The sequence below is a fragment of the Perca flavescens genome, chromosome 18, assembly GCF_004354835.1.
Source record: "Perca flavescens isolate YP-PL-M2 chromosome 18, PFLA_1.0, whole genome shotgun sequence".
Lineage (NCBI taxonomy): Eukaryota > Metazoa > Chordata > Actinopteri > Perciformes > Percidae > Perca > Perca flavescens.
The window spans coordinates 30,528,858-30,555,307 of record NC_041348.1 but is presented as its reverse complement, the minus strand read 5'-3'; the positions used below and the strand labels follow the sequence as shown (position 1 = coordinate 30,555,307).

Below are 26,450 nucleotides of genomic sequence, written 5' to 3'. Positions count from 1 at the left end.
GTGGTGGCAACATCACGCTTTGGGGTGCTTTTTCAGCCAAGGGGCGGGACAACTCCATCGTATTGAGGGGAGGATGGACGGGGCCATGTATCGTGGAATTCTGGACTGACATCTCCTTCCCTCAGTGAGAGAGCTGAAGATGGGTCGAGGATGGGTGTTTCAGCACGACAACGACCCTAAGCACACCGCCAAAGCAACAAAAGAGTGGCTGAAGAAGAAGCACATCAAGGTTCTGGAGTGGCCTAGCCAGTCTCCAGACCTGAATCCGATTGAAAATCTTTGGAGGGAGCTTAAAATTCGAGTTGCCAGGCGACAACCTCGGAACCTGAATGATTTGGAGGCTGTCTGCAGGGAGGAGTGGGCCAACATCCCTGCCGAAATGTGCACAAACCTTGTCACCAACTATAAAAACCATTTGACATCTGTGCTGGCCAATAATGGCTTTTTCTACAAAATATTAACATGCTGTTTGTCCAGGGGGTCAAATACTTGTTTTTCCTCATCAGATGGTTATCAATTTTAATAAATTCATATGATGTGATTTTCTGGAATTTCTTTGCGATTCTGTCTTTCACTGTTAGAATGTACATATGATTAAAATTGTAGATTTTTGCATTCTTTGTAAGTGGGCAAACCTGCAAAATCAGCAAGGGGTCAAATACTTATTTCCCCCACTGTATACTGACCAATTTATTTACTATGAAAACCACACACTGCCGTCTACATAGCCCCCGATGCTAACGTTAGCAAAAGTTTGGTTCACTGCTAACCATAGTGAACAAACTGCAGCGCGATCACCTGGATACGGGATACAGGGGACTTTAACAAGGTGTCCTTAAAGTCTGTTCCCCTCCAGCTTTCTCCTAGCATGTAGATTGTGTTATTAGAGGGAAGAACACACTGGCCATGTATACAGAACAGAGCCCTTTGTTTATTGTTATGATTTCATCTTGCTTGTACATTTTCCCAAGAGAACCACTGAAATAGCCTCCAAACAGGGTTTCTTTTAACTTCTAGAAGGATTTCAAAAATATCGTCTGAATATCGATATCGAGATATTGAAAAAAATATATAGAGATATTCATTTTTGTCAATATCTCCCACCCCTAGTCACCGCCGGTCGGGCTGACTGCTAGTTTGGGTGGTGTCATTTTCTTTAGATTGGGTGGTGTCATTTTCTTTAGTTTGTGGCCCAACAGGTGAATTAGCTCTCCAAGCTAACGCTAGTCAAAGTGTTGACATATGACAGCATCAGACAAACATTTTAGATGAAGGAGATGAGAGTATATGCAGTTGTTCCTCGGCCCCATTTGCTCAGCGTTGTTAAATTATATGTACGGGATGCAGGAATGTTTTGTAAGTAGCGTGGCTCATGCTGTCTTGCTCTTATTGAACAGATTTCTTTTAAATGTAAATAGATTATTTATATAGTGCTTTATAAAGTCTTAACAACTACTCACTGTACTTTTACATAGTACAGGAACCCTTCACCGTTCGCACACATTCATTCACTGTGGCCGAGGCTGCTATACTAGTTGCCACCTGATCATCAGATAAACATCCACACACCGATGGCGCAGCATCGGGAGCAATTCGGGGTTCAGTGTCTTACCACCTAAGCAACAGCCGCCCCTTAAACAACACGGATCACCAAAAAAAAAAAAGCCGAAAATATTTGAGTTCTCCTTTGCTAACATGCTGTGTATTTGAAGTTGTGAAAGTTAATCCAATCAGTGGATTTGGGAAATAAACTAGTAGACAGTTTCTCATAGTTTGGATTCTAGTACGAAACTGTATTTTCTTCTGGGCCAAATTCCTGCTCTTTAAATGTACTTGGCAGTGATGCAGACTGCTCTAAACAGTGGCTGGATTCATTTTTACATTTTCTCCAGCGATGACTGCTTAAAGGTCCCATGACATGGTGCTCTTTGGAGGCTTTTATGGAGGCTTTTATATAGACCTTAGTGGCCCCTACTGTATCTGAAGTCTCTTTTATATAGACCTTAGTGGTCCCCTAATACTTTATCTGAAGTCTCTTTTATATAGACCTTAGTGGTCCCCTAATACTTTATCTGAAGTCTCTTTTATATAGACCTTAGTGGTCCCCTAATACTGTATCTGAAGTCTCTTTTATATAGACCTTAGTGGTCCCCTAATACTGTATCTGAAGTCTCTTTTATATAGACCTTAGTTGTCCCCTAATACTGTATCTGAAGTCTCTTTTATATAGACCTTAGTGGTCCCCTAATACTGTATCTGAAGTCTCTTTTATATAGACCTTAGTGGTCCCCTAATACTGTATCTGAAGTCTCTTTTATATAGACCTTAGTGGTCCCCTAATACTGTATCTGAAGTCTCTTTCCTGAAATTCAGCTTTGGTGCAGAACAACAGCCACTAGAGCCAGTCCCACAATGAGCTTTCCTTAGGATGTGTCATTTCTGTGTCTGTAGCTATTGAGGAGGAGAGTGGGGGGGGCAAGGTGGAGGGTGGGGGTGTGGCCTTGACCAACTCCCACTTTTCTCGTTTGAAAGCCATGATGTCTCTCTCTCATGGGTTGGCCAAATTCTCTGGGTGGGCAAAGCAAAGAAAGGGGAGGTAACCTTGCTTGTTATGACCTCATAACAAGCAGATTCCAAAACGGCTCATCTGAGCTTTCCTTTTCTCAAAGGCAGAGCAGGATACCCAGGGCTCGGTTTACACCTATCACCATTTCTAGCCACTGGGGGACCATAGGCAGGCTGGGGGAACTCATATTAATGTTAAAAAACCTCATAAAGTGAAATTTTCATGCCATGGGACCTTTAAGTTAAGCAGCTCTGCAAACTTAATAAATACAGAGTGTGTACATGTCTCTACACCAAAGGTCTTCAGTGTTTTTTAAGCTAAGGACCCCTTAACTGAAAGAGAGACGGAGCAGAGAGCAGCAAAAATATACTTTTTATTCATACCCAGTGGGGAAAATTCAGTTAGAATTCAACAGGACACAGGCCTGAAATACACACTCACATTCTCAGAAGGTATTCATGCACCAGCGACCCTCCGGTTCCCAACCCAAGTCCCTACGGACTGAGCTACTGCCACCCCTAAAGTAGGTCCGCCTAAAGCCTTCATACATAACACATGTGGCACAGTGAATCCTTAGGATGAACTGTATCTGTGGATGGCTACCTTAGTGACTATCTTACCTATAGGCCAGGAAACTTTTCTAATTTTCAAAAAAAATTAAAAAAATTAATAATAATTTGGCGGCCCCCTGCATTGACTCTGAGGACCCCCCTAGGGGTACCGGACCCCCTGTTGAAGATCTTTGCTCTACACGGTGCTCGGGATGATAGAAGTTAGCTCGTAGCAGATTTGTAGGCCAGTGAAATAGTAGCTCAACCTAAAATGCCAAAGTTATTTTGACTATAACTGTGAAGTGCTGGTAGCCATTACTCAAGTTGTCTAAGAATGCTATAGCTTGCGTTTATGTGGGGCACATCTAACTGGCATTAAATAATGCATTTTTCCCCCATTAAAGGCCCAGTAAAGAGAAAGAAAGAATACATTCCCATTGCCTGAGGTTGTGTCTGCAGAAATAAACAATCATCTTGTACAAGGGAGGCGATACAAATCAATACAACTTGTGTTCCCTATTAACAGGATGTTGGAAAAGAAGAAAAGAGGAACAAACCCAGATCAAAACACAACGATAAACCCAAACAGACAAAAACTTTGTATCTAATTGCTCTCCAACCGTCTTCCCCATTCTGAAACCAGAACACAACAAATGCTGAGGATGATTCATTTTTCAATCCTGCCACCTAAAGAGAGGCAGAAACTGTCTGATGTTTCTATTTTTCAGTGACATAAGATAGGTAGGGTACGAATTTGGCGTGCACAGCATTACTAATCTTGAAACCTATTTTCAGTAGAGTTCACGTAATGAATGGCGATATTTCTCCAGTAATTATGTAACTTTTGCTCTATTGATTTGCCGTTCCAGTCAGAGAGACTGAGGGGGAACAACAGAAAGTTGAATAGGGCTGGGTATCGATTTGATTGGATATAAAAGACAATTGTATAAGGTTCCCTCTAACCTGGTGCATTTTTAAAAGCATTAATGTTACATTAAAAGCATATAGATCAATGAACTTTTTATTTAACATGAACACACTATGCCTCCCTCGCCAAAATGTAGCCTCCCTTGGTGGTCCCAATGGATTCCTTAGGTCTTTTAGTTTCATACTGACCAGTCAGTCCCAGCCCAAGCCCAAGTTATTTTAAAAATCTAAAAGATTTGGGGAAGTCGATAAACATTTGGTGCTGGAGCTCCCAGAGGACCTCCCTTCGCTGTCCCCCTGGCGAGCACTGAAGGAGGAAAATAATAGACAACCAGCCAACAAGTAAGCCAAAGAATGGCAATTAATTAAGCCATCATCACAGATGCCACTGAAGCTTCCTCCCAAAAGATGGGACAAAAAGAAGTCTCCAGAAAATGCTTGAAAGATGCTACAAGTCCTACAACTATTTCAAATAGAGATGCACCGATTGACCGGCTGGTGACCGGAATTGGCCGATTTTCATGTCACCGGCCATGACCGGCTACCTGCCGGTCAGTCTGACATATGCCGATTTTATGCCGGTCAAATTCACTCGGGCGACACATGATTTACATCGCACAACATCAGCACCACACGTGCATATGCAGGATTTCCACTATATGCATGTAGCAGTGCCGCACTGCCGCTCAATCAGCGGTTTATGAAATGTCGGTGACGTTAAATCATCTGTTTCAGGTAACGGCACACTAGGGTACCGTCTATTTGCTGGATTATTCCGAGATAACCGTCAGTAGCTAACGTTAGCAGATAAGCCTGTTGACAGCAACGGTAGTGTTCATATTTATGCCCAATGACACATAAAGGAACTACACGCCGTTTTCAGGTAATGTTACTGCTGACGTTCAAACAGGCCTATGTGTGTGTTTTGAGAAATATCTTTAAACTGCAAGGCTATATTTTATTTGTATTTGCTATTTATATATTATTTTATTGCTATTACCTGTTTTCATAAATACAGAAGTTTAGTTTGCTTAATATATCACTTTTCTTTTGTTGGATATTGGATGTGAAAAGAAGGAACTGGTTCTTCCATAACATTGCACTTTAGATGTGTGTGAATTTCCCACACCAGGAGTCATTTAAATAGTTCTATTTTATAGCGATCGATTATCTATTCACAAAATGTTCTATGTTCTATGCAAAATGTAAAATTTTCTATTAAAGAAAAGACAGAAAATAAATATTTGTGTGTGCTGTAAAGTGGTCAAACTCAATGAAAAATCGGAAATCGGAATCGGCCTAGAAAGTTGTAATCGGTGCAGCTCTAATTTCAAAGCAAATGACATACCTGACCTGATATGCAGAGAGACAACAGTCACTCATCATTTTAAAGGGCATCTGGATATGCAAGCCTCAACTATGGCTGAGTACAACACAGCTCATCTTCCATATGGCACATCAAGTAAAATGCCACCACTACTACAGAACATGGAGATATAGGCTAGACCGCACGCATGCACACACGTACGCACACACCTACACATGCACGTTTACATTAAGAACTGACAGATTAAAAAAATAGATATCAGGATTTTATTAACTGATGTCAGATCAATCAAACAAAGATGGATTTTAATTGGAGAATCAATTATTTTAACCAAGCCCTAAATAATAATAAAGAGTCTGTCTTTCTGCAAAGCGTACTTTATAATCTTCACTGACAGGCCAGTGGACAAAAATAGTCCCAAAGAGATAAAAAGCTAAAACATGTGCCTTAAAATGCTTTTCAATGAAAACATTTTTTTTAAACCTGACACGGAACTGAAAGCCTCATTATCCCAAATAAGATTTCATACTTTACTGCGACAGTACAGCAAGTGTGTTGTTAGGTGATAAAAGGCTGATGAAAAGATCATTTCCATGGTGTAGAATTAATAGAATAACATGCAAGCTCCAACGTTTAGGACCCCTTGGTTGCTGTCACATCCCTCTCAGTCACCATAGACACTGACGAAAACACAGCAGGATACGTGCGGGTCAGAAGAGACTAATTCATTCATTAAAATAAAAAATGCCATCTTATGTGGGAAGCAGCGATGAAATGTCACAATGGACCAGAGATGGGGCTCCATTTATTGTGTTATCTTGTCACATCTGTCGAGCACATTAGCATAAGAGAAGTGGATAACACTCACTGACTCACATTTAATATTGCCTACTTTTTTGTTTGTGGAAATCTACTTAAAACTTACTCAACGTTTTAATGGGAACAGAACTGAGATAACACAGAAAAAACATAATGATAAAAGGATCCAAATGGCATAGTACTGTAAAAATATAATACCTCTTAGGGCTGTCAAACAAAGTTGACAAGATTCATTGAGTGATGTTCTTTTTGAGAAACAGGCAAGCGGCAGCCGCCGGGTCTGAAAAGCAAAGCCAACGCTGAAGCTCCTTAAATTTCCAGCAGTAGGCTCCACTGGCTCCAAAAAAGAAGTCTGTCTGGGTGCCTGGGTGGCCTAGTCATAGAGCGAGAGCCCATATATAGTGTCACAATGAAGGCCTAAATGCCAAAAAAATAACCTTTATAAAAACAAAAATAAGTCTGTTTCTATAGAAGTCTTTGAGAAAAAGACCCTGTTTCTCACTTGGTTTATTACTTTGGTAAACATATGTTCTCCATCGCTAGTTTCAAGTCTTCATCAATACAGCAGGATGTTTATTTGGTAAATTATGGCCCCCCTCGCTTCTCCCTCTCGCCAAAGTCCAAACTCAAGGCTTTAAAGTGCCCATATTATGAAAAAAAAATCACTTTTTCTGGGATTTGGGGTGTTATTTTGTGTCTCTGGTGCCTCCACACACACATACAAACTTGGAAAAAAAAAACATCCATTCTGTTTTGAGTGAGATACGGTTTCTGAATGTATCTTGCCCACCCCCTCCCATCAGAGCATACGTAGTGTCTATGTCTCCACCCACCAGGTACAAGCACCAGTTTAGGAGACACCATGTCGAAGCACCACGGAAAGTGTTCTGTTGTCGGCTGTAAAGACGAGCACAAAACACTCCATCATGTCCCAGCCGCAGACGACAGAAGAGCGGCATGGGTTGAATTCATTTTTGAAGACAATGTCCCTGCTACAGTTGGCAAATATTCGCTAATGCTCGCCTAGCTGCTAGCGTGGCACGCCCTTATACTCTGCTTCTGGCTGGCTAGTAGTCCTTATCTAGCTACTGCCAGGGCACATCCTCATACTCTGCTTTTGACTGGCTAGTAGTCCTTATCTAGGTACTGTCAGGGCACGCCCTCATACTCTGCTTCTGACTGGCTAGTAGTCCTTACCTAGGTACTGTCAGGGCACGTCCTCATACTCTGCTTCTGACTGGCTAGTAGTCCTTACCTAGCTACTGAGCATGTGCGACTCCCAACAAAGATGGAACAGAAGTGAGATGTCTCACTCTGTATCTAAAACAGAGAGCTCAACACACAGGGTGAAAAGAGGAGCTGCAGCAATGTGCAGTACAACAAATATATGGTGTTTTTTGAAAATTAAACCATGTAAACATATTCTGATATAACCTCTAAATACAATTATGAACCTGAAAATGAGCATAATATGAGCACTTTAAAACCGTAATCCACAAACAAATAGGTGACGTCAAGGGGGCTCTTATAAGATTTTATTTAAGATAACATTTATTTATTAGGACAATGTACATGAATCAACATTTCTGTAAATGTGCCAGTGTAAGCCAGATGGCAAATTTTTTCAACTGTAGTCCTAGTTAGCATGCATGTCTTTATGGCGGGACAAAACCAGACCCGGGGAGGAAATCCACACAAATGTGGGGAGAAAATGCAAACTCCACACAGAAAGACCCTGTCTGGGCATTTCACATCCAACTGTGCAGAGCCTACTTGCTGTGAGGCAGAAGTGCTAACCACTGAGCCACCGTGCTGCCATAAGACAGTTGAAAGAAATGCTCAATGGCAGATCGTACTGACTTACAGAAGTGACTGGAACCACCTGTTTTAAATCTGTTATCTTATCATCTATTGACATAGTAACGGTCGCCGGTAACTTGGCATCACTTTTTTTTTACGTGGGGCATTTTAGGCCTTTATTTTCACAGGACAGACATGAAAGGAGAGAGGGGGAATAACATACAGCAAAGGGTCGCAGTCGAACACATCGTCAAGGAGTAAACCTCTTTATATGGGCGCCCGCTCGACCAGGTGAGCTACCCAAGAGCCACTTGGCGTCACTTTTTAACGCTCTGGGAGTCCCGTTGTGACTCCAAACAAAACAAACGTTACTTGGGTTAGGCTAAGTAAAAGATTGGGGTTTAGGTTAAAATACTAACGTTTGTGGTGTTAGCTGAGAAAGTTGCATAAAGCTGTAGTGGGTAGTTTCTGTCCCCCCCATGAGGAATTCTAAGTAATGACAACAAAACTGTCGGCGCGTCCACATGACGCAAGCCTTCCGTGATATTCAGAAGAGGTCATTATCTTCACTCGAGTTTCTGCGCGGGAAAGTCGCCGGACGCCACAATCTTCTGAACATAGTCATACTGAGAAATCCAGAGAGTTGTGTGGAGCTGATAGTCTTAATTAGCTTTGTAGAAACTCATTTTTGGCAACAGCTTGAATGTAACGCACATTTGTTAATATCAAAAAGTTACGCACTAGGGCTTTAAGGAACTTTACCTAAGACAGCTAACCTGCATAGCCTACGGGACTTTAAAAAAGTATATGATAATACGTACACATACACTGATTTGGTTTTACACAGAACACGAACACAGGTTTTTCCGGATGAAAGTCCTGTGTTTGTTTGACCTGACCACCATCACAAACTCCCTCGTTACGCAGAGTTTCGCTCTGCAGCTTAATCAGCAGCACTAATTGTTACAACACAATGGTTTCCTGTATCAGGACCGAGTAGCGCGACTTAGGGCTAACTCAACCCGCCAAGCATCCTCTCCCACCCCCCCTGCCTGCCGTGTGCTTCAAACAAAGCTGTACAGCAGGATAAAAACTCAAGCAATGTCGTCATCACTTGTTATTGGTTTTCTTTCCCCCTGAGGACCAGAGCGGAGCTGGTGAGTAAGGAGAAAGAGAAGCAGGGGTGTACTGACGAAGCTCTTTGTGGCCACTCGAGCGGAGAGCAGGGCTGTTTGTAATTCTCAGAGCAGCTTTGTGTGAACATCATGAAGCTCTACTGACTGAACTGGAACCTGACACAACTAAGAAATCGGGTTGGCAGTAACAAAAAATACAAGTTTCTATGTGCCTTCAATGAATCTGTAATCTTTCATACAGATTTCATGCGTTTATCTAGCTAGTTTATCACATAGAAAACATAAAGTATAATGAAGCTAGACTGATACATCAGCTTGTAAATTATTTTACATATACAGTACTATTTGTCAGCTGACAAGAAACCAGAAATAGCCGTAAAGAAATGCCAAATACATGTTCATCTTCATCATCATAGGACTCTTCTTTATTCATCATATAATGATACGATTTTTCACAGCTGAAATTGGATTTCTTCTGTTGCCATTTATCTTGTGCTCTAACTACAGAATTGACTTCTTTGTGTACACTCAGCATGCCTGCTCTGCACCGCAAACTGCAAGAACTGACATTTTGTCGAGAAAGTTACCAGATACTCCACAGTGCAATCCAGCACACCAGATTAATGAAATAATGGTCTGTAAATAAAATCCTGAGATCGATCTTTTACGAGGCTCCGTTTAAAACTTGAGTGAATATATTTGTATCGAAATGAAACTAGACTAAGGAATCTAAAGCCTACCAAACACTAGAAGACTGAAAAAACTAAAGTCTGACACCATCTCACATCTAACGTTAAAGACTGTCATCATATATAAAGACTGGGGATCATCATATTAGTAGTGTTAGAGAGCAGTCCCCACCCCCCCTCCCCCCAAATGCGCTTTGAGTGTCTATGATAAAGCGCTATATAAATGTAATAAATAATAATAATAATAATCATATGTAAAGACTGGGGATCTTGCAGGCTCACACATCGCAAGACTACAACTAGATTCCTTTTGAAAGATTTAACCAAGCTAGCTAGCTACGGCTAGCGTTAGCTGGTAACTTTAAGGGAAAGTTTGCAGATTTTCTGTTCTGACGTACATGCAGATGAATGGCTGCCGTACCTGGGGCTCTGAGTTTATCCGCTGGTAAAACTCCCGTTGGATGACTCGCTTCAGAAAGGTTTAAAATCCGCAACTTTAGCTCTTTTAACTCTTTAGCGCAGCGCCATAGCAACCATAAACAACACTGGTTCTAGTTGTTTGCTGCTTCCTGTTTGGTTGTTGACAATTTTCACATGATTTACGTAAGTTCACTACCAAGACTTCAAACTTAGGATAATATCAAACACGTTCGATTTTTTTCGGAACATCAAGAAAGGATGAAGACAGACTGGGACTGAGTTTTATGACCTTACACCCAACGATGGAGATGACGGGAGACCTCCCGGGGTTTCATTCTGATATTGGACATTAGTCTGCGACAGTAGACTCACTTGATAAGTCGTTTGGTGTAAGGTTGGCATATGTTTTGGTAAATACAAATTTTGGCGAGGAAAATCGGCATGGCCATTTTAACAGATGTTTGACTTTAGGAACACCATCTCTGCATCACACCCACTGCACTAAAGACAGGACCTTTCTTCTGTCTCTATGTAACTGCTTTGAGGTTAATTCTTAACGACATTAATGTTTTTAATAATGCACCTGGTTAGAGGGTTCATTGTACAATTTAAAGCATTAGTTCTGAGAATCTCGTTCACAAATTGGTATTGTAACTGAAATATTCCTAATTCAATTGGAAATCAAATCAAGACTTGTGAATCGGAATCTAACTGACTGTAAAAGCAGATTTACAAAAGGGTCAAATTACCACAACTGAAAGTTTTCTATCCCTCAGTTTCACAGTCCCTGAGTGCAATGAAAACAGTGGTCTTATCTCACCTTCCTGCTGTCATGGTGACACACATGAGCATGAGACAGAATAAGCTTTGAGGCACCCAAAGCCGGTTTCTTGGTAATGTCATCAGCGTGCACTGCAGCTCATCTCACATTTCCTGAAGACTTTCTTCCTCCGAATACCACTGCCACTCACACAGACAAAGCACTTCCGTTAAACTCACAATTTTCAGAGAGTCAGAGATTGCGATCAAGCATCAGACGACCTGCCTCTCAAGACGAAATTTAGGACTGGGAGTATTTGAAACTCTGGAATGAGCCACCTCCTGGTACTTAAAGATGAAATGTGATATACGGTATTCCCAGGGGGCTGTGGAGCCAGAGAGGGCAAATTGAACTGGCACTGGCCTTTAGAGGCATCCGCTGTGATGCTCATTTCCTCTGACTCTGCCACCACCGCTGAACCCTGCATGTCTCAAAAACTCTCCTCCCAAAGCCAGATTTAATATCCCCAAGCCAAACTTAATATCATTACGAGCAATCAGCCCAAACACTGGCTGGTTATGAAATTCATTACATCACTCTAATGAGACAATAACACAGAAGTTTCAAGGGATCTCAGGCCAAGTGAAGCTACAAATAAAGGTTAACTAGGAAGACCACCTCAACCCCGACCCTCTACACACATATACTTAGTAATTTACAGGTCTACGCTCTCTGAGTGCCCTTCGAGTTTCATATATTAAATGTTAGAAAATAAGGACGAATGCCAGTTATGCTCATCCCAACAGTTGAGAGGCTGGAGCCTAAAATGTTCGGCAGTTTTATTTGATAACTTACTTAAAGCTGCACTACTAAGGGGTGTTAGAGTTTTGATTTTAAAATCCAAAATCAATTGAAATGAGCTTTTGATTTCGATTATCGCAAATCAAAAGCAGGATCTGCATACTTTTTTTTCTCTCTCCACCCCTGCCTACTTGCACACATCTGAAGTAAACCACAACAGACAACAAGCATGCAGCCAAAGACACAGGATAACGTTAGCTTACCAGTAGCCTGCAGCTAAAGACACAGGTTCACGTTAGCTTACCAGTAGCCTGCAGCTAAAGACACAGGTTCACGTTAGCTTACCAGTAGCCTGCAGCTAAAGACACAGGTTCACGTTAGCTTACCAGTAGCCTGCAGCTAAAGACACAGGTTCACGTTAGCTTACCAGTAGTCTGCAGCTAAAGACACAGGTTCACGTTAGCTTACCAGTAGCCTGCAGCTAAAGACACAGGGTCACGTTAGCTTACCAGTAGCCTGCAGCCAAAGACACAGGGTCACTTTAGCTTACCAGTAGCCCTTTAGCTAAAGACACAGGGTAACATTAGCTTACCAGTAGCCTGCAGCTGTAATATCGTTATCGCATATTGCATATGTTCCTCATATCTTGTAGCCCTACACACACACAGTCGCCTAGGCCACGTTTGCGTCATATCGCCGTCCAGATTACGCTGAATGCAAGAAGCATGAAACACGTTTTAGTGTGCGGATATCTCTTTTACCGTATTACCTATGAAAGCACCTTGTGCTCTGGGAAACTGTGATGGCCATTTATAATTATTTTTAAACATCTTATCGACTAAACAATGAATCAATTCGTCCAAGGAATCAACAGATTACTAAACAATGAAAATAATCATATGTTTCAACCCTACACATTTTATTTTATTGTTCAAAGCTATTGCAGATGTTGTTGTAAACAGGTAAATAATTGAAGAGATGAATCTGTTTACTCATGTATTTTTCTCCTTGTTGAACAGGATCCAACTGAGATTCTGTGGCTTTATCTGCTCTCCACGCACCTACACTCTTCTAGACCGCCCACAGTTTGCATAAAAAGCAGACACAGTGACAACCGATGGTGCATAGTAATACGGTCAGAGTGGCATTTACACCGCCCAGTGGTTTTGTGTTATTGCTGGGTTTGATGGTGGCTTTGTCCTGAGGGGCTGTGGCTGTTTGGTGTATGCCACTGACTGTCACGCCCTCTGACAGAACATCGCGGCGCCCAGATGGCACAGCTTATCTGTATGCTGCGCTGCTCCGAGGACAGTGGCACCGGGCTACAGCGTCTCTGAGGGTTGATGTCAGACAGGAAACTCTGGCCTCAGCAACCCGGCTCCCGATAGGATGGATACTCATGACTTTAAATGCCTCCACACACTTTATGTCCTTGAAAAAGTGCATGCAGAACACCCTTTCTTTATCATCTAAAGTTTAGATGATCCTATGACAGCTTTGAAACTCAAAAGGTTCACAGTGAGCCATTATGTAGCAGTGTTAAATTATATAAGAAATGTATACTTCATACATTCACTTCACTTTTCTAATGAGAGCTTTAAAACAAATATCTTTGAGTTGAACAAAACAAGACGTTAAAACTTAAAGAGTAACTTAGTTTTATTTCTACCTAGACCCTGTTTTCCTGTTTTTGTGTCTAAGTGACTGATGGGAACCACAATCACGGTGGCTCAGTGGTTAGCACTTCTGCCTCACAGCAAGTTGGCACTGCAGAGTTTGATCCCTGGTCCGGGCAGGGCCTTTCTGTGTGGAGTTTGCAAGTTCGCCCCTTGTTTGTGAGGGTTTCCTCCCACCATAAAGACATGTATGCTAAGTAATTAGGATTACAGTTAACAATTAGCCTGGCTAATCTTGCTAACACTGATGCATTTACAGAAATTTTAATTAATGTGCATTGTCCTAATCGAAAAAATAAATACATCTTTGACATTAGTTCAGTATTAAGCAAGAAACAAGCTGCAGTGTAACGATAACAGGCAATTGCACACCTTTAATTAAAATCCACTAAACGTTCTGTTTTTGCCGCTGACAGGCTCACATTATTATTCTAAGTGTCTGACATTATGGAAAGGATCCCTATAGAGATAGATCATTTTTATTAAAGACTGAGATCTTTTTTGTTTAAAATGAAACAGCCCCAAAATCAGTATTGCCAAACTCACCAGACTACATTTAAATAAACAGTAATTTATCCATTCAAAGTCGACAGAACCAAAATAAAACTATCAAAAGCCGTCTTGGTTCATCTTTCCACTGTTCCAACAATCACCACTCTGGTTTGGTTGAAATAAACCCTTAATTCAGCCAATTACATATGAACATATGCTGGCGCTAAAAGTCCTGATTATTTACATGGAGTCTGGTGGGTTTGGTGATGGTGATTTCGGGGCTGTTTCATGTCACGTTTACTTGTAAACAAAAAAATCGGTGTGCAGCTCTATTATCTCAGCAACTGAGCAACTAGAAGTATCGTATTGGGACAGATGGACAGATATTCAATATTTAAAAAAATCGGAGGTCAAAAAAGCTGATCGGGACATCCCTACTGATGATGTGCGAACGTGACTTTCAACCACCATTGCCTGTCCTCTCAACCTCTGGAGCATAAAGTGTGAGTCCCTGGACAGATGGGAACGATCTGCTCTCTTAACCACCAGCTGGAGAAGGGTGGAGGCATGTCTGGCATCTGGTACACTGATGATCGGATGTTACTATCTTCATAACAATAACACAACTACTGCTTGGGAATTTAACTGTGACGATACAGACGGCTTATGGCTTGGTACGACTACTTTAACTGTACACAAATATTTATTCCCCCTAAGCTATAAACTGTTTCTTTGGCAACAGGTTTTAGAGGTGATGGAACAAAATGGTTTCAGGCAATTCAACATAACAGCAGTTTGTGGCCGTAATGCACTGTAAAAAGTAAAAACATCTTTATCATATGGGAATTGCAAATGTTAAACTAGCAAAGACACTTGCCGGATACAAGATAGGGCCCTGTGTCTTCTAAACTAAACTGATAAGCTGAATTAAACTAGGTTCAAATGTCAGTTTCTTTACATAAAATAGATGGCCCTGTGCCTGCAGCCACAGCTTTGTTTGTGAAGCACACATGGTTAGCTACAAGGTGGTTAAAAATCCTCTCTGAGAGGTCAGACGCTTTTCTCGTTACCTGCAGACTTTTGTTGGTTTAAATTAGCGCTGAACCATTACTTGTTTTTAAATCAAAATCGAGATTTGAAGGAATGCGATTAGCTAATTGTGAAGGCTGCGTTTAATGCTCTGTGTTTGACTGTTCAATGTTCCACGCTTATTAAAAGAAAACCACTTACTGCTGACAATTTCTATCTATTTTCTTATCCCTGCATAAGAACATAGAGCAGTTTTGCTGTTGTCTCATGTTATAATGCTCCATGATATGTTTTATCTGTAACACAATGAATATTGAACTTTAGCTAAACTCAAGTACAAAATTCCAAATTGAATCGTAATCGCAATATCTGGTACAAAAATTGCAATAACATTTTTTTCTCCAAATCTTTCAGCCCTAGTTTAAATGTCCCTTTCTTTACATAAAACAGATGGGCTTGTGCCTGCAGCCACAGCCTTGTTTGTGAAGCACACATGGTTAAAAATCCTCTGATATGTCTTGTTACCTACAGACTTTTGTTCACTTTCTGGGGGCATTTCTGTGTCTACGCTAAGGCAGGCACTTTGTGATGCAGGATAAAAAGAAATATGTTGAATCTGCTGCCAGAAAAATCTGCCATGTTTTACCCTAAAGAGGGAGGGGGGGTCAACTCTCAGCAGTGATGGCTTGCCAGAGGTTCCAACCAGCGAACCATATGGTTCTGTAATCAGCAGGACAGAAGGGTTAACTGACTCTAAACGCCCACATAAATCACTGACAAAGACATAAAACAGAATGCACAGCAGCTGGCTGCTAGATGGGTCGATGACCGACTGACACAGCATGGAAGTTCAAACTCATACAGAGGTCTGAATTGTTTGTTTTGGATGAAACTGAAGTTGCAGTAAGTCTATAGCGGTGTTGGAAACCGTTCCCTCATTCCCTCGCTCACTATTCCCTATATAGTGTTAATAACTATATTAAATAGTGAACTATATAGGGAACTACCAAACCAGATTTTGGACACTACACTGAACACTATGATGCGCCCAGCATCATAAACATCAGCTCCCACGTCAAGAAAGCACAACAGAGGACGTACTTCTTGCGGCAGCTGAAGAAATTCAACCTGCCAGAGACAATGATGGTGCACTTCTACACAGCCATCATGGAGTCCATCCTCACATCATCCATCACCATCTGGTATGCTGCTAGCGCTGCCAAGGACAAGGGCAGGCTGCAGCCTGTCATTCGGTCTGCAGAGAAGGCTCCTGGACCTGAATGCCACCAGGACTCTGAAGCGTACTAGATTGTGGCTGACCCCTCCCTCCACAAACTCTTTGAGTCACTCCCCTCTGGCAGGAGGCTGAGGTCCATCAGGACACACCACTAGGACAGTTTTTCCCCCATCCGCCACTAGCCTTATCAACAAGGCCCAGAACCCACCCTGATTCTCCCCACACCCCGCCTCTGGCTCTACATGCCACTGTACTTACTCTGCTCTACTGCTCTTTTTATTTTGAATATATACTGTGTATATGTATATTTATACTTGTTTATATTCTAATTCTTGATTTTCTTAACCTTCTTATATTTAGAGAATGTGTGACATGCACCCACAACACCAAAAATTCCTTGTATGTGTAAAAAACGTACTTGGCAATAAAGCTTTATAAGTAAGTTTATTACCAATAAAAACGTTTCACTTTTTCATATACAATGGCGCTTTTAATTTACGAATAGCAATATCATATGTTGGGACTTAAAATATGTTAGTCTTTTTTCTAGATCCACCCACACTGTATCAGACTGACGACAGCAGTTCATCTAGTAGTAGTAGTAGTAGTAGCAGTAGTAGTAGTAGTAGTAGTAGTAGTAGTACCGGAGCTGCGCCAAAACTAACTCAAAGAAAGCTAGATTTGAGACCGCCATTGCCCGAGAAAAGGAAAAGAGAAAATTGCAGAGTTTATTTTGCTTCACAATGAGGCCAGTGAATGTTGTGGACGGTGAAGGTTATAAAGAATTGATGCGCACACTTGAGCCAGGATACACAGCTCCCAAGATAGAGACGGTTATGCATGCGGCGGATGCGAAATACGCGTCCATACGCGCCTGCGGTTTACATGTTACCCTCCTGCTGACTAGTGACGTGCCCCTCCCAACCCATTTACACACACACACACACACACACACACACACACAGATGATTCGACTATCAGTCGACTATAGAAAGATTCGTCAATTCTGATTCGAATGTGTAAATCCTTGTCGGGGACACCCCTAGTCTGTAGGATAGGATTTGTAGGCTGGGACGTCTCTGCAGCACCACAGTACTTCATTCAGAATGGTTTGAAACATATTTTGCCTTTAACAAATATTGCACCTCTCTGCGATTTGGATATTTCACTAGTCCATGTTGCTATTTCGATAAAATTGCAATTAATTGTGCAGCCCTGAGAACGCCTCAGTACAGCTTCATTCAGACTCAGGGAGACCCGGTAACTCCCTTATTCATAAAAGCAACACAAACAAAATGTTTCAAACTAAAGCTCCTCATCACTTAAACACCTGAAGGAGTCGTGTACTTTTTCAACTTGCAGTTTGCATGACTAATGCTCTGTGTTGATAGCTGTAATCAATGCTTGCAAACAGGAATAGATGGGAATGCATAGCAACGCAGCGTTTGATGGATACCTGATGACGCACGCTGCTCACTTTACTTACATCACAAAAGTAGGGAGATGAGTTGGAGTGGCTCACTGAAAAAAGCAGCTCAGGCTTTTTATCCTGCGCTCTCAGATGTTGTGCAGCAGGGCAGCTGCAGGGCATGCTTGCCCATGCTGATAACTAAATTAATAAAAGGCTGTACCTGCCTTTGTTAATTTTTAGGGTGGTATGGAATACTAATTTCTGAGCTTTGAAGCATCGGTGCTTTTCAGCAGCGAATATTTAACCCTCCTGTTGTCCTCTGGTCACATTTGACCCATTTTCGGGTTGCTTTCAACCAAATAAAAAAAAAATAATAATAATAACGTGGATGGTTGCCTACAACGCTTTTCACAAGTGAAATAAATGATCAGTTCTCTACTTTCATTGAATTTGGGTGTTTTATTCATTTTTATTGCATTTGAAGAACAAAAGTTGAAAAGAGCTTCAAAAATGTCGAGGACACAAAAACGTCAAAAGGTGCAGAAAATAATCAACAAAAATATTGGAAAAAGTGACAAAAAAAACTTGGATTAGTGACAAAAAGTTGCATGGTCGACAACACAAGGGCAGGGACGGGTCTAGAGGGGGGGCCTGGGGTGGCACCCCCCCCAATCCATTGGGCTAGAGTGCTGTCACTTTGCTGCCTGTTCTGCTAATTGCTTCCTTTCCATTTGGTGAATGGATATATACTTAAAACACACATTGTATGGCGACTGTGTGTAAAGTATATATTGAAGTGACTGCAGAGCACTTGTAGCTGTAAGAAATAAATGGTGTATTGCACTTTATTTCTGTTCTGTTTCCCATTATCTGAAAACTGTGTACAACAAGGTTTTCTTTGTTGAAGTTTGAGGCAAGTTTATTGTAAGTGTATTGCACTTTATTTTTATACGGTCCTGTGACAAAAAACCTTCCCAGCCCTCGTCATATATCCATTTTTGCCTTAAGAGCCCATAGACAATATGTATTGTATTTGGATACACAATTTGTTGAAAACTTAAATTAAAAATGAATGTGATGTGTCTTATTTAGCAAAATTGCATTGTGTTGTTCTATCCTATCCAAAATTTGCTATATTTCTAAGCAGATTTTCTACGCTGTTTTCCGAAAAACAACCCAAAATTACCTTTAATCCTGAGATTTAATAACAAAAATGAAACAAGTGGCAACTGAACTAAAAGCGAGACGCCATCCACTCAGTTTTTGTGTGTCGCTGCCGTGACAAGTTTCCTCCACGCTGAGAAATACTCTTTCACTCGGCATTATTGACGGGGAGCCGCGAGTCTCAACAAAGAGCCGAGGCAGGGCTCTGTTCAGGGCTCCCAGACTTCAGCCTGCAGACTTTATGAAAGCTCACAGTTTCATTCAGGGAGTGTGGAGCGCGAACAAGGAACTCCCGGAAAGTCTTTGTAGAGTCATAAAAAGGTCCTCGGCAAAGTGCCATCTAGTTTAATGTCACTATAAGTTACCTCTATGCAGCGGATTTTTACCCTAGCATCTTAAAAGGTTCCAGCTGAAGTGGGCCACTATTTTCCCAGTCCATAGGGGAATAGTATTATAGTATTACTGATTTTAACCCTGTAGTACCCTGACAACACACAAATCTATCTAACTCTGATGCCTAATGACTATATCCCCATTAAAACTCTCTGTCAGTGCATTGAAGAAATAGATACTTGAATGTCACAGAACTTTCTCCAGCCCAACAAAATAAAACTGAGGCTGTAGTTTTTGGAAAAAGGGAGGAAAGATGCAAATTTTCTATCTTGCTTGAAAGGGCTTAATAGCAAAGGAAGTGGTAAGAAACCTAGGTGTCCTTATAGATAACGATCTAAATTTTAGCAGTCACATTAAAAGTCATAAAATCAGCAAACGTAAAGGATTTATGTCCAAGGAGGATCTTGAAAAAATCATACATGCTTTTATTTCTAGTAGGATTGATTACTGCAATGTGCTTTTAACAGGACTCCCCCAAAAGACTTTAAAACCACTCCAAATGGTAGAGAATAGAGCAGCCAGCATCCTTACTACAACAAAAAGAACAGATCCTATCACCCTAATCTTAGACACAGAACTGATTTTAAGGCCCTTCTGCTAGTTTTTAAGTCACCAAACTACCTGCATGACATGTTCCAACAATATTCTCAACCAAGACCCCTAAGATTACAACATAAGCCACTACTACTGACACCTACTGTCAGAACAAAACAGGGGGAAGCAGCTTATTAACCACTATATTTTAACCACTATCTCTGGAACCAGCTTCCAGAGAACATAAAAAACGCCCCAACTATTACCATTTTTAAAACAAAGCTAAAGACCTTTTCTCAGATGCATTCTCCAGTTAATGCACATTGGTCACAAGTTTTTTTATCTATTTATTTATTTATCTACTGCTAAAATTGTATGTAGTTCCATATTTTCATTTTGTGTGAAGCGCATTGCACTGCTGCTGTGTATGAAATGCGCTATACAAATACATTTGCCTTGCCCAAAAATACAACATAACAAAAAGGGAGGTTTATCATCACTTGCAACTTCTTTCAGGGTTTGTTTTTTGATACAACACTTCCATTATAGCAGATTTAAAGCTGCAGTAGGTAGAAAGCAAAAAACAAAGAAATTGTAGCTCTCTCTCTCTCTCTCTCTCTCTCTCTCTCTCTCTCTCTCTTTCTCTCCCTCAAATGACCTGTGATTGGCCAAAGTGTCACGGCTAGATTTTTTTAAAGTCTGAAGCCTGAGCGGTCTGAGTTTTCTCTCAGACCACTTGAATGACAATACGCTGAAAGATTCTTATGGATTTTTTGCCAAAATAGAGCGCCTACCACAGCTTTAATTACTTCAACCCAACCTTTCAATGCCCTCCCTCCATCTTATTGCCACATTTACCACATCTCTACCCTACCGTAACTTAGAACCTCTGGCCTCTGGAACTACAAACTCTGACAAAATTAACAGTTTGCTTGCGATGGTGGCAATTTTGCAAACTGAGTTGTCATTCCCTCTGGATAACAGCACAAGCGAAGTGCGTGAAATGTTAATGGCAATGAAGACGTAGCCACAGTTTTTTTCCATAATGAGAGGCACGCAGCACTTCCCCCGAGACCTCTCGCCCTGAGAGAACAAAGCTCAGAGAGCTGCAGGCGTGGAGCTACAAGCCAATCAGATCTTCAAACACACCAAGGCTTCAAAAGCATTCTTGTGGGCCCTTCTCTAGCCTTGAGAGAATAAAGATGAGCTGTGGAGATGGAGACATTTCCACGGATACAATAATGGCTGCGAGGGGGAAATCATCAGTCACACTTTGGGGTGTGACCAACCTGGTCAATTCTGTAAAAAGTGATCAAACACTCAGTAACTGTAACTGTAATTTTTTCTCTATCAACTCTTTGACCAGTAGCTACGTACATGTTGAATTGTCAGTAAAAATGAACACACACCGTACAGACAAGTAGGATTGAGTACCATTTAAATTCAACGGTTCTAAACGGTTTGTGTCCCTTTACCTTTAGGTGTGTGTGGCGTCAGTATAGGGCTGCTTGATTATGGAAAAAAATATAATCACGATTATTTTTGGTCAATATTGAAATCACGATAATTTAACACGATTACTTGTTGACTTCTGGAAAGATGTTGCAATTATTGAACTTAAAAAAAAAACTTTTAAACTTTATGTTTTCATTCAGAACACGAGAAAAGAAGAGTTTACTTATAACTAATAATTGTTTTTCTCGATTATTCTGTTTTTGTGATCATTGGGAGCCGAAATCATAATCACGATTAAATTTGGATTAATTGCACAGCCCTACGTCAGAACACAGTGCACGATGCCTGAATGGACAGCCTGATGGACGCAGACCAGTGTGAGCTGGCCGAGTTGGAGTGTGGAGGACTGACGCATCAGTTTCTTGCTCACAAATACCCATCACTGCTGGTTTGTTGGTCACAATGGCTCCAACGCAGCACAAGGCCGTTTTGCAATGTCATATCTCCTGTGGAACAGTGGGTTCAGCGGTTTCTTTCTCTTTAACTTGGCCTTCAAATATGCAGTGTTGATACAATTCTCTATTTTGGCATCGCGGGCCTCCAGGGGCTCTCTTGAGAAGGAGGAGGAAAACAGGCGCAAGCGAGCATGACGGACCCCGCTGAGCGGGGGAGGGACGCTCAGCAGGAGGGTTGAAGGGGGGGAAATCATCTGTATCCTCTTTACTATTTCACAAATTTCCATTTCCAAGGGCCCCCAGCGGCTTGACACTGCGCTCTGCCTTTGTCAAGAAGCAGGCCGGCCAAACGCAGCTCTCGCTTGGCCTCTGACTCAGGCGGTTGCCAAAGCTACGGAGAGACGTTTCGATACATGGCAGACGGGAAACCGGTGGGATGCAGTATTGATTGTGGTGGTACAGAAGTGGCCGTGGCAACCAGTCAATAGGGCAAACGCTATGCATCTGAAGCCTTGTAGTCTAAGGGCAAAAGGGTGAAATAAAATAAGTGTATAAAAGAGAATGGGAGATGCGGGGGAGGAATAAACTGAGACAAAGCTAGTGAGAGCACAAGAGAGATTGTTGATCTCAATATGGTTTGCAAAAAAAACTCTTTTAAAATGCCAAAAATAATGCCACATTTTTGTGGTTAGTTCACGTCTGTAACGGCAGGACAGTCAAGCATGTTATTTAAAATGATGACGTCAGCTGAACAGGTTAAGCGAAGACAAAGTTTTTGATAACCTAACAGTTACGAACAGGCTCGGTAATGAACGACAAGCTAACGTGCTGACGGATTCTGAGTTTGTGTGTTTTTAGCTGAGCTGGACCAGAGAATATTTGGTGAAAACCTCAGTGTTCTCCTTGTTTGCTGGAAGTGTTGTAATGTAGCACTCTATGTGGAGTGTCCACTGCGCCGGACTCAGTTAAAAAAATTGTTTTTACATTGCTTGAAAGGGAATAGTCATTGCCCGACCTTCCTCCAAAGTGCTGCAGAGGAAGTTCTGGCTAGTCCACGCAGCATTCCTGGATGGGAGAAGAATGTGCTCTGGTTTATTGGCATTTCTTTAAACCAATCACAATCGTCTTGGGGGCGGGGCTAAGCTCCGGATGGAGCCACGGTGCCTCTGCTAAATAGCCTCTGGAAGGAACTTGTTTTGGTGGAACATGTGGACATGTGGACGTTCAAACGTAGTTTTAGTCACACAACAGAAAACTCCGATTGGACAGATAGTCTAGCTAGCTGTCTGGATTTACCCTGCAGAGATCTGAGGAGCAGTTAACCATAGTCCTCACAAATCCACCGGAGGTTAGAACGCCAACACAGAAACAGAGGAAGGGGACGGATGTCGCGGTTGCCTTTTAAATTCTCCTGCCGACATAATGCACTGTGGTGGGTCCGTTGTAATTGGACAATGTTCAACTTTACAAAATTCATTTTGTAGACCTGTTGTAGATGTTAAGTGCCCCATAGTTCCTCAAAAAATACAGTTCAATCACAACTGAACAAAAGGAAACACTGGAAGAGATCAACGCCGTCACCGAGCAGAAAGAGACAGAAGCAGAAGAAGAAAAAGAGAATAATGGGAATGCGGGAGGAGCAGTGTGGCGTTTACCTGGAAGGCCTGCCACAGCTGATCGGCCAGGGCGCTGATCTGAGCCAGGATGTGACGGATGAGAAAGGACTGTGACATGCTGCAGCTCCCCAGTGTGATCAGGTACTCCATCAGTTTATCTGCAGGCTGGAGCTGAGGGATGGACAAAAACCAGATTTCACTGAGGGAGAACTTTCTTATTTTACCAACCGTCAGAACTTAAATAACATCAAGACTGCAAAATCTGTAAAATCGATTGATTTTAAATTCCACCAATCACAAACTGGTAGGGCTGGGTATTGTTCAAAAAATGTTGATACCAATACCGTGACTTCGATACTGGTTAAATTAGAAATTACAACATTACGGAACACACAATCTTTTTATGTATGTTTCAGCTCCTACTACGTGAGCCCCGTCTTTCTGTGTAACGTAGAGTTTTTCCTGCATGTCTCTACGAAGTTTAACATTAACGTGCTTATTGGCTCACTGACGCTGATGAGATTTACTCTTTAGGTAGTGAAATTGGGGATTGAATAAGTGGCTGTTTTTCAATACTCGATACTTCAGGGATTGGTGGCCGTTTTTAAAGGTGCCCTGCCACATGTAATTCATTACTTTGTGAAGTTCTACCATGGACTCTAACATTTTTTTGGGAAAAAATGCCTTGGTTAGCTTGTTTCAAGCCATTCTAGCGTGGTATAAAAAGCCTACAGGAAGACTCAGCTCGATTTCTGCCAGTTCTCATTAATATTCAACAAGCTAAGCTGTTTGAATCTGACTGGCTAACACCTAGCCAATGACAGCCTGGCTGTCAGAATCCTTTACCCAGCCCAACTGGGCGAGCTCATGAATAGTAATGAGCTCAGGCAACATGATGTCAGACTGACCAGCTTTTGTGATTGGCCTGATTTCTCTGCTTACTGTATTTCTGTTCAGTGGCTAGAGCTGACAGAGGTAGCAGTTCATTTTAACATTCACCACATAACACAAACACATGTGAACCTAACAGATTTCAAAAAATGCAAGTAAAAACGGTTTTGTGTGGCAGGGCACCTCTAAAGGATTCCAGCAGCTACAGAGGACAGATCTTTTTCCCTCCTTCTTCAGAGCCCATAAGTTATTTATGGCTGTCGAGATGTAAAGACCATTTCAAACAATACATAGAAAAGTGAACAGTGTATTGGAAATAGTTACCAACCCTGCCTTTAATCACTCATTGATTTTTGTATGTGGACAACCACGGAGCTCTATGGCCCAGAGGAAGAAGATCTATCTGCTTTGATACACACACACACACAACACTTGTTAGTAGATACATTCCTTTCGGTTTCAGTGTGAACATGAAATTTGTTGACAAGAACAAAAATATAGAATATCATCAGACACATGCAGCGCAAGGTTAACTGCTGCTGCAGGGTGGGTTTTTTTTCTGACCCTGGAGGGGATATGCTTAGCATTCATGCTCACATTCAGCAACAGCCTAATCTATATTCACTCACTCTTTTTCATATTTTCAAACCCATTCAAACAGTCCTCTGTTGTCGTGCCAGTAGGCAGCTCCACCGCGGCAGCTGGGGATAAATTGTTTGGCTCAAGGGCGTCGTGATCATTGTTGCTTTTTACTATTTGGTTAGGGGAACTCAACTGGTGACCTTGCCCCACTCCGAAGTGAAGAGTGCTTAAAGCTGATCAGATAGGCGTGTTCGGTCCTCTTCTTCAAACAGAGTGTGAGAAACTGAAAGAGGAACAGACAGCACACACCCCCCAAAAAAAAAAAAAAAAAAAGAAGAAGCTGAAATTCAATTTGCGGCTGCTGCTGATTACCCCTGGCTGCCGAATGATGCGAGAACAATGTGTGAAATTGTCTGCATGATTATGCCATCAAGAGATTAATTCATAATTTGGAACAATTGAAGGGAGGAGATTGTTATTCCGTTTTTTTCTCAGGCTGCAGATGCTTCCTTCTCTCAGACCAGCTATTCTGGTCGTTTACTTGGAGATACAGATCTTAAAAAAAATAAGATTGAAGTGCTTGAAGAGCTACTGTGTTTTAAGTGTTATGATTTTGTGACAGAGGTCAGTTTTCTCACTGGAGCTTTTTTTCTAGAGCTGGGTACCGAATTGGTAAAGTTCTGAAAGTTCATCCAGCAGAGATACGGATGACATGCTCTATGATGAGGTGTGAGGCTATATGAAGCAAGCCAGACACTAAACTGTTCTCCTCTCTGAAAGGTCATTACGTTCACAACAAATGCCTGCAGTCCAACACGGAGAGGGAGAGTGACATTTGAATGACGCCATTTGGGATTCAGGATCTGCAATTTCATCGTCTGGGCTTTTCATCTTGTTTAATCTTCTCTCTTATACCGCCGCAACTCCTCCTCCAGGTGTGTCTGAGAAAGTGAGCCAGAAAAATAAATAAGAAAAGCCCACTCGTGGACGTAAGCGGCTGTGAAGGCACGACCCGCTGCTGGGTAAATTGCAGCTGCTCGCAGAATCACTCCTCCAGATGGAAGACACTTAACACTGTAAGCTTCCAGAGCATTCTTATTCAACCGTTTTCTTTCTTTGACTTCATAGCTGGGGTTTTGGAAAGATGACGCTGGGTTATTTGCTTGCGGTCGCTGCTCCTGTGGCAGACCACGCTACGCACGTTTGTGTGGTGGGTATGGTGGGAATGCTGGGGCAACTGAGAAGGCCAGGATTGATAAGAGTGACTAAAAGGGCTGGGAAAATGGTGGAAGAGTTAAATACAGTGGATAAAGTATACCATGCAAAAATGACACAGAAAATAAGGGACCCGGGTCACCCTCTTCATGGTAATCTGACTGGCAGAGTTATGGAACGTTGTGGTAGGCTAAGGCCTCCTGTGACACCAACTAAGCGGTATGCTCTCTCCTTTATACATCAGGCTATCAGAAAACACAACAAGCCCTTTAAAATGTACATTTTATATAATTTCTGTACTGTATTTATGGTCTATTTGTATTGTATTTATGCTCTATCTTTTTATGGACATTAAGGCGGGTATGAGCACTGTAATTTCCATTTTTATGGATGAAATAAAGCTGACTTGACCCAGAACGTCTAGAAGAGAAACTCTCCATCTGTAACCAATATTGAGTGTCTCGGTTTCCCATCGTGTTACACCAAACTATAAGGGATGTTTGG

The 26,450-nt window shown here is 41.7% G+C and overlaps 1 protein-coding gene across 2 annotated transcripts in view; it reads right to left on the bottom strand.

The window, feature by feature from the left end:
- Nucleotides 1–26,450, bottom strand: part of mei4 (meiosis-specific, MEI4 homolog (S. cerevisiae)) — a 68,748-nt gene that overhangs the window by 22,436 nt on the left and 19,862 nt on the right. For both annotated transcript variants that reach the window (XM_028605279.1, XM_028605278.1), the window contains one exon: nt 23,298–23,429. In XM_028605279.1, the coding sequence (XP_028461080.1) occupies nt 23,298–23,429 (132 nt within the window). The remainder of the gene's footprint in view (nt 1–23,297; nt 23,430–26,450) is intronic.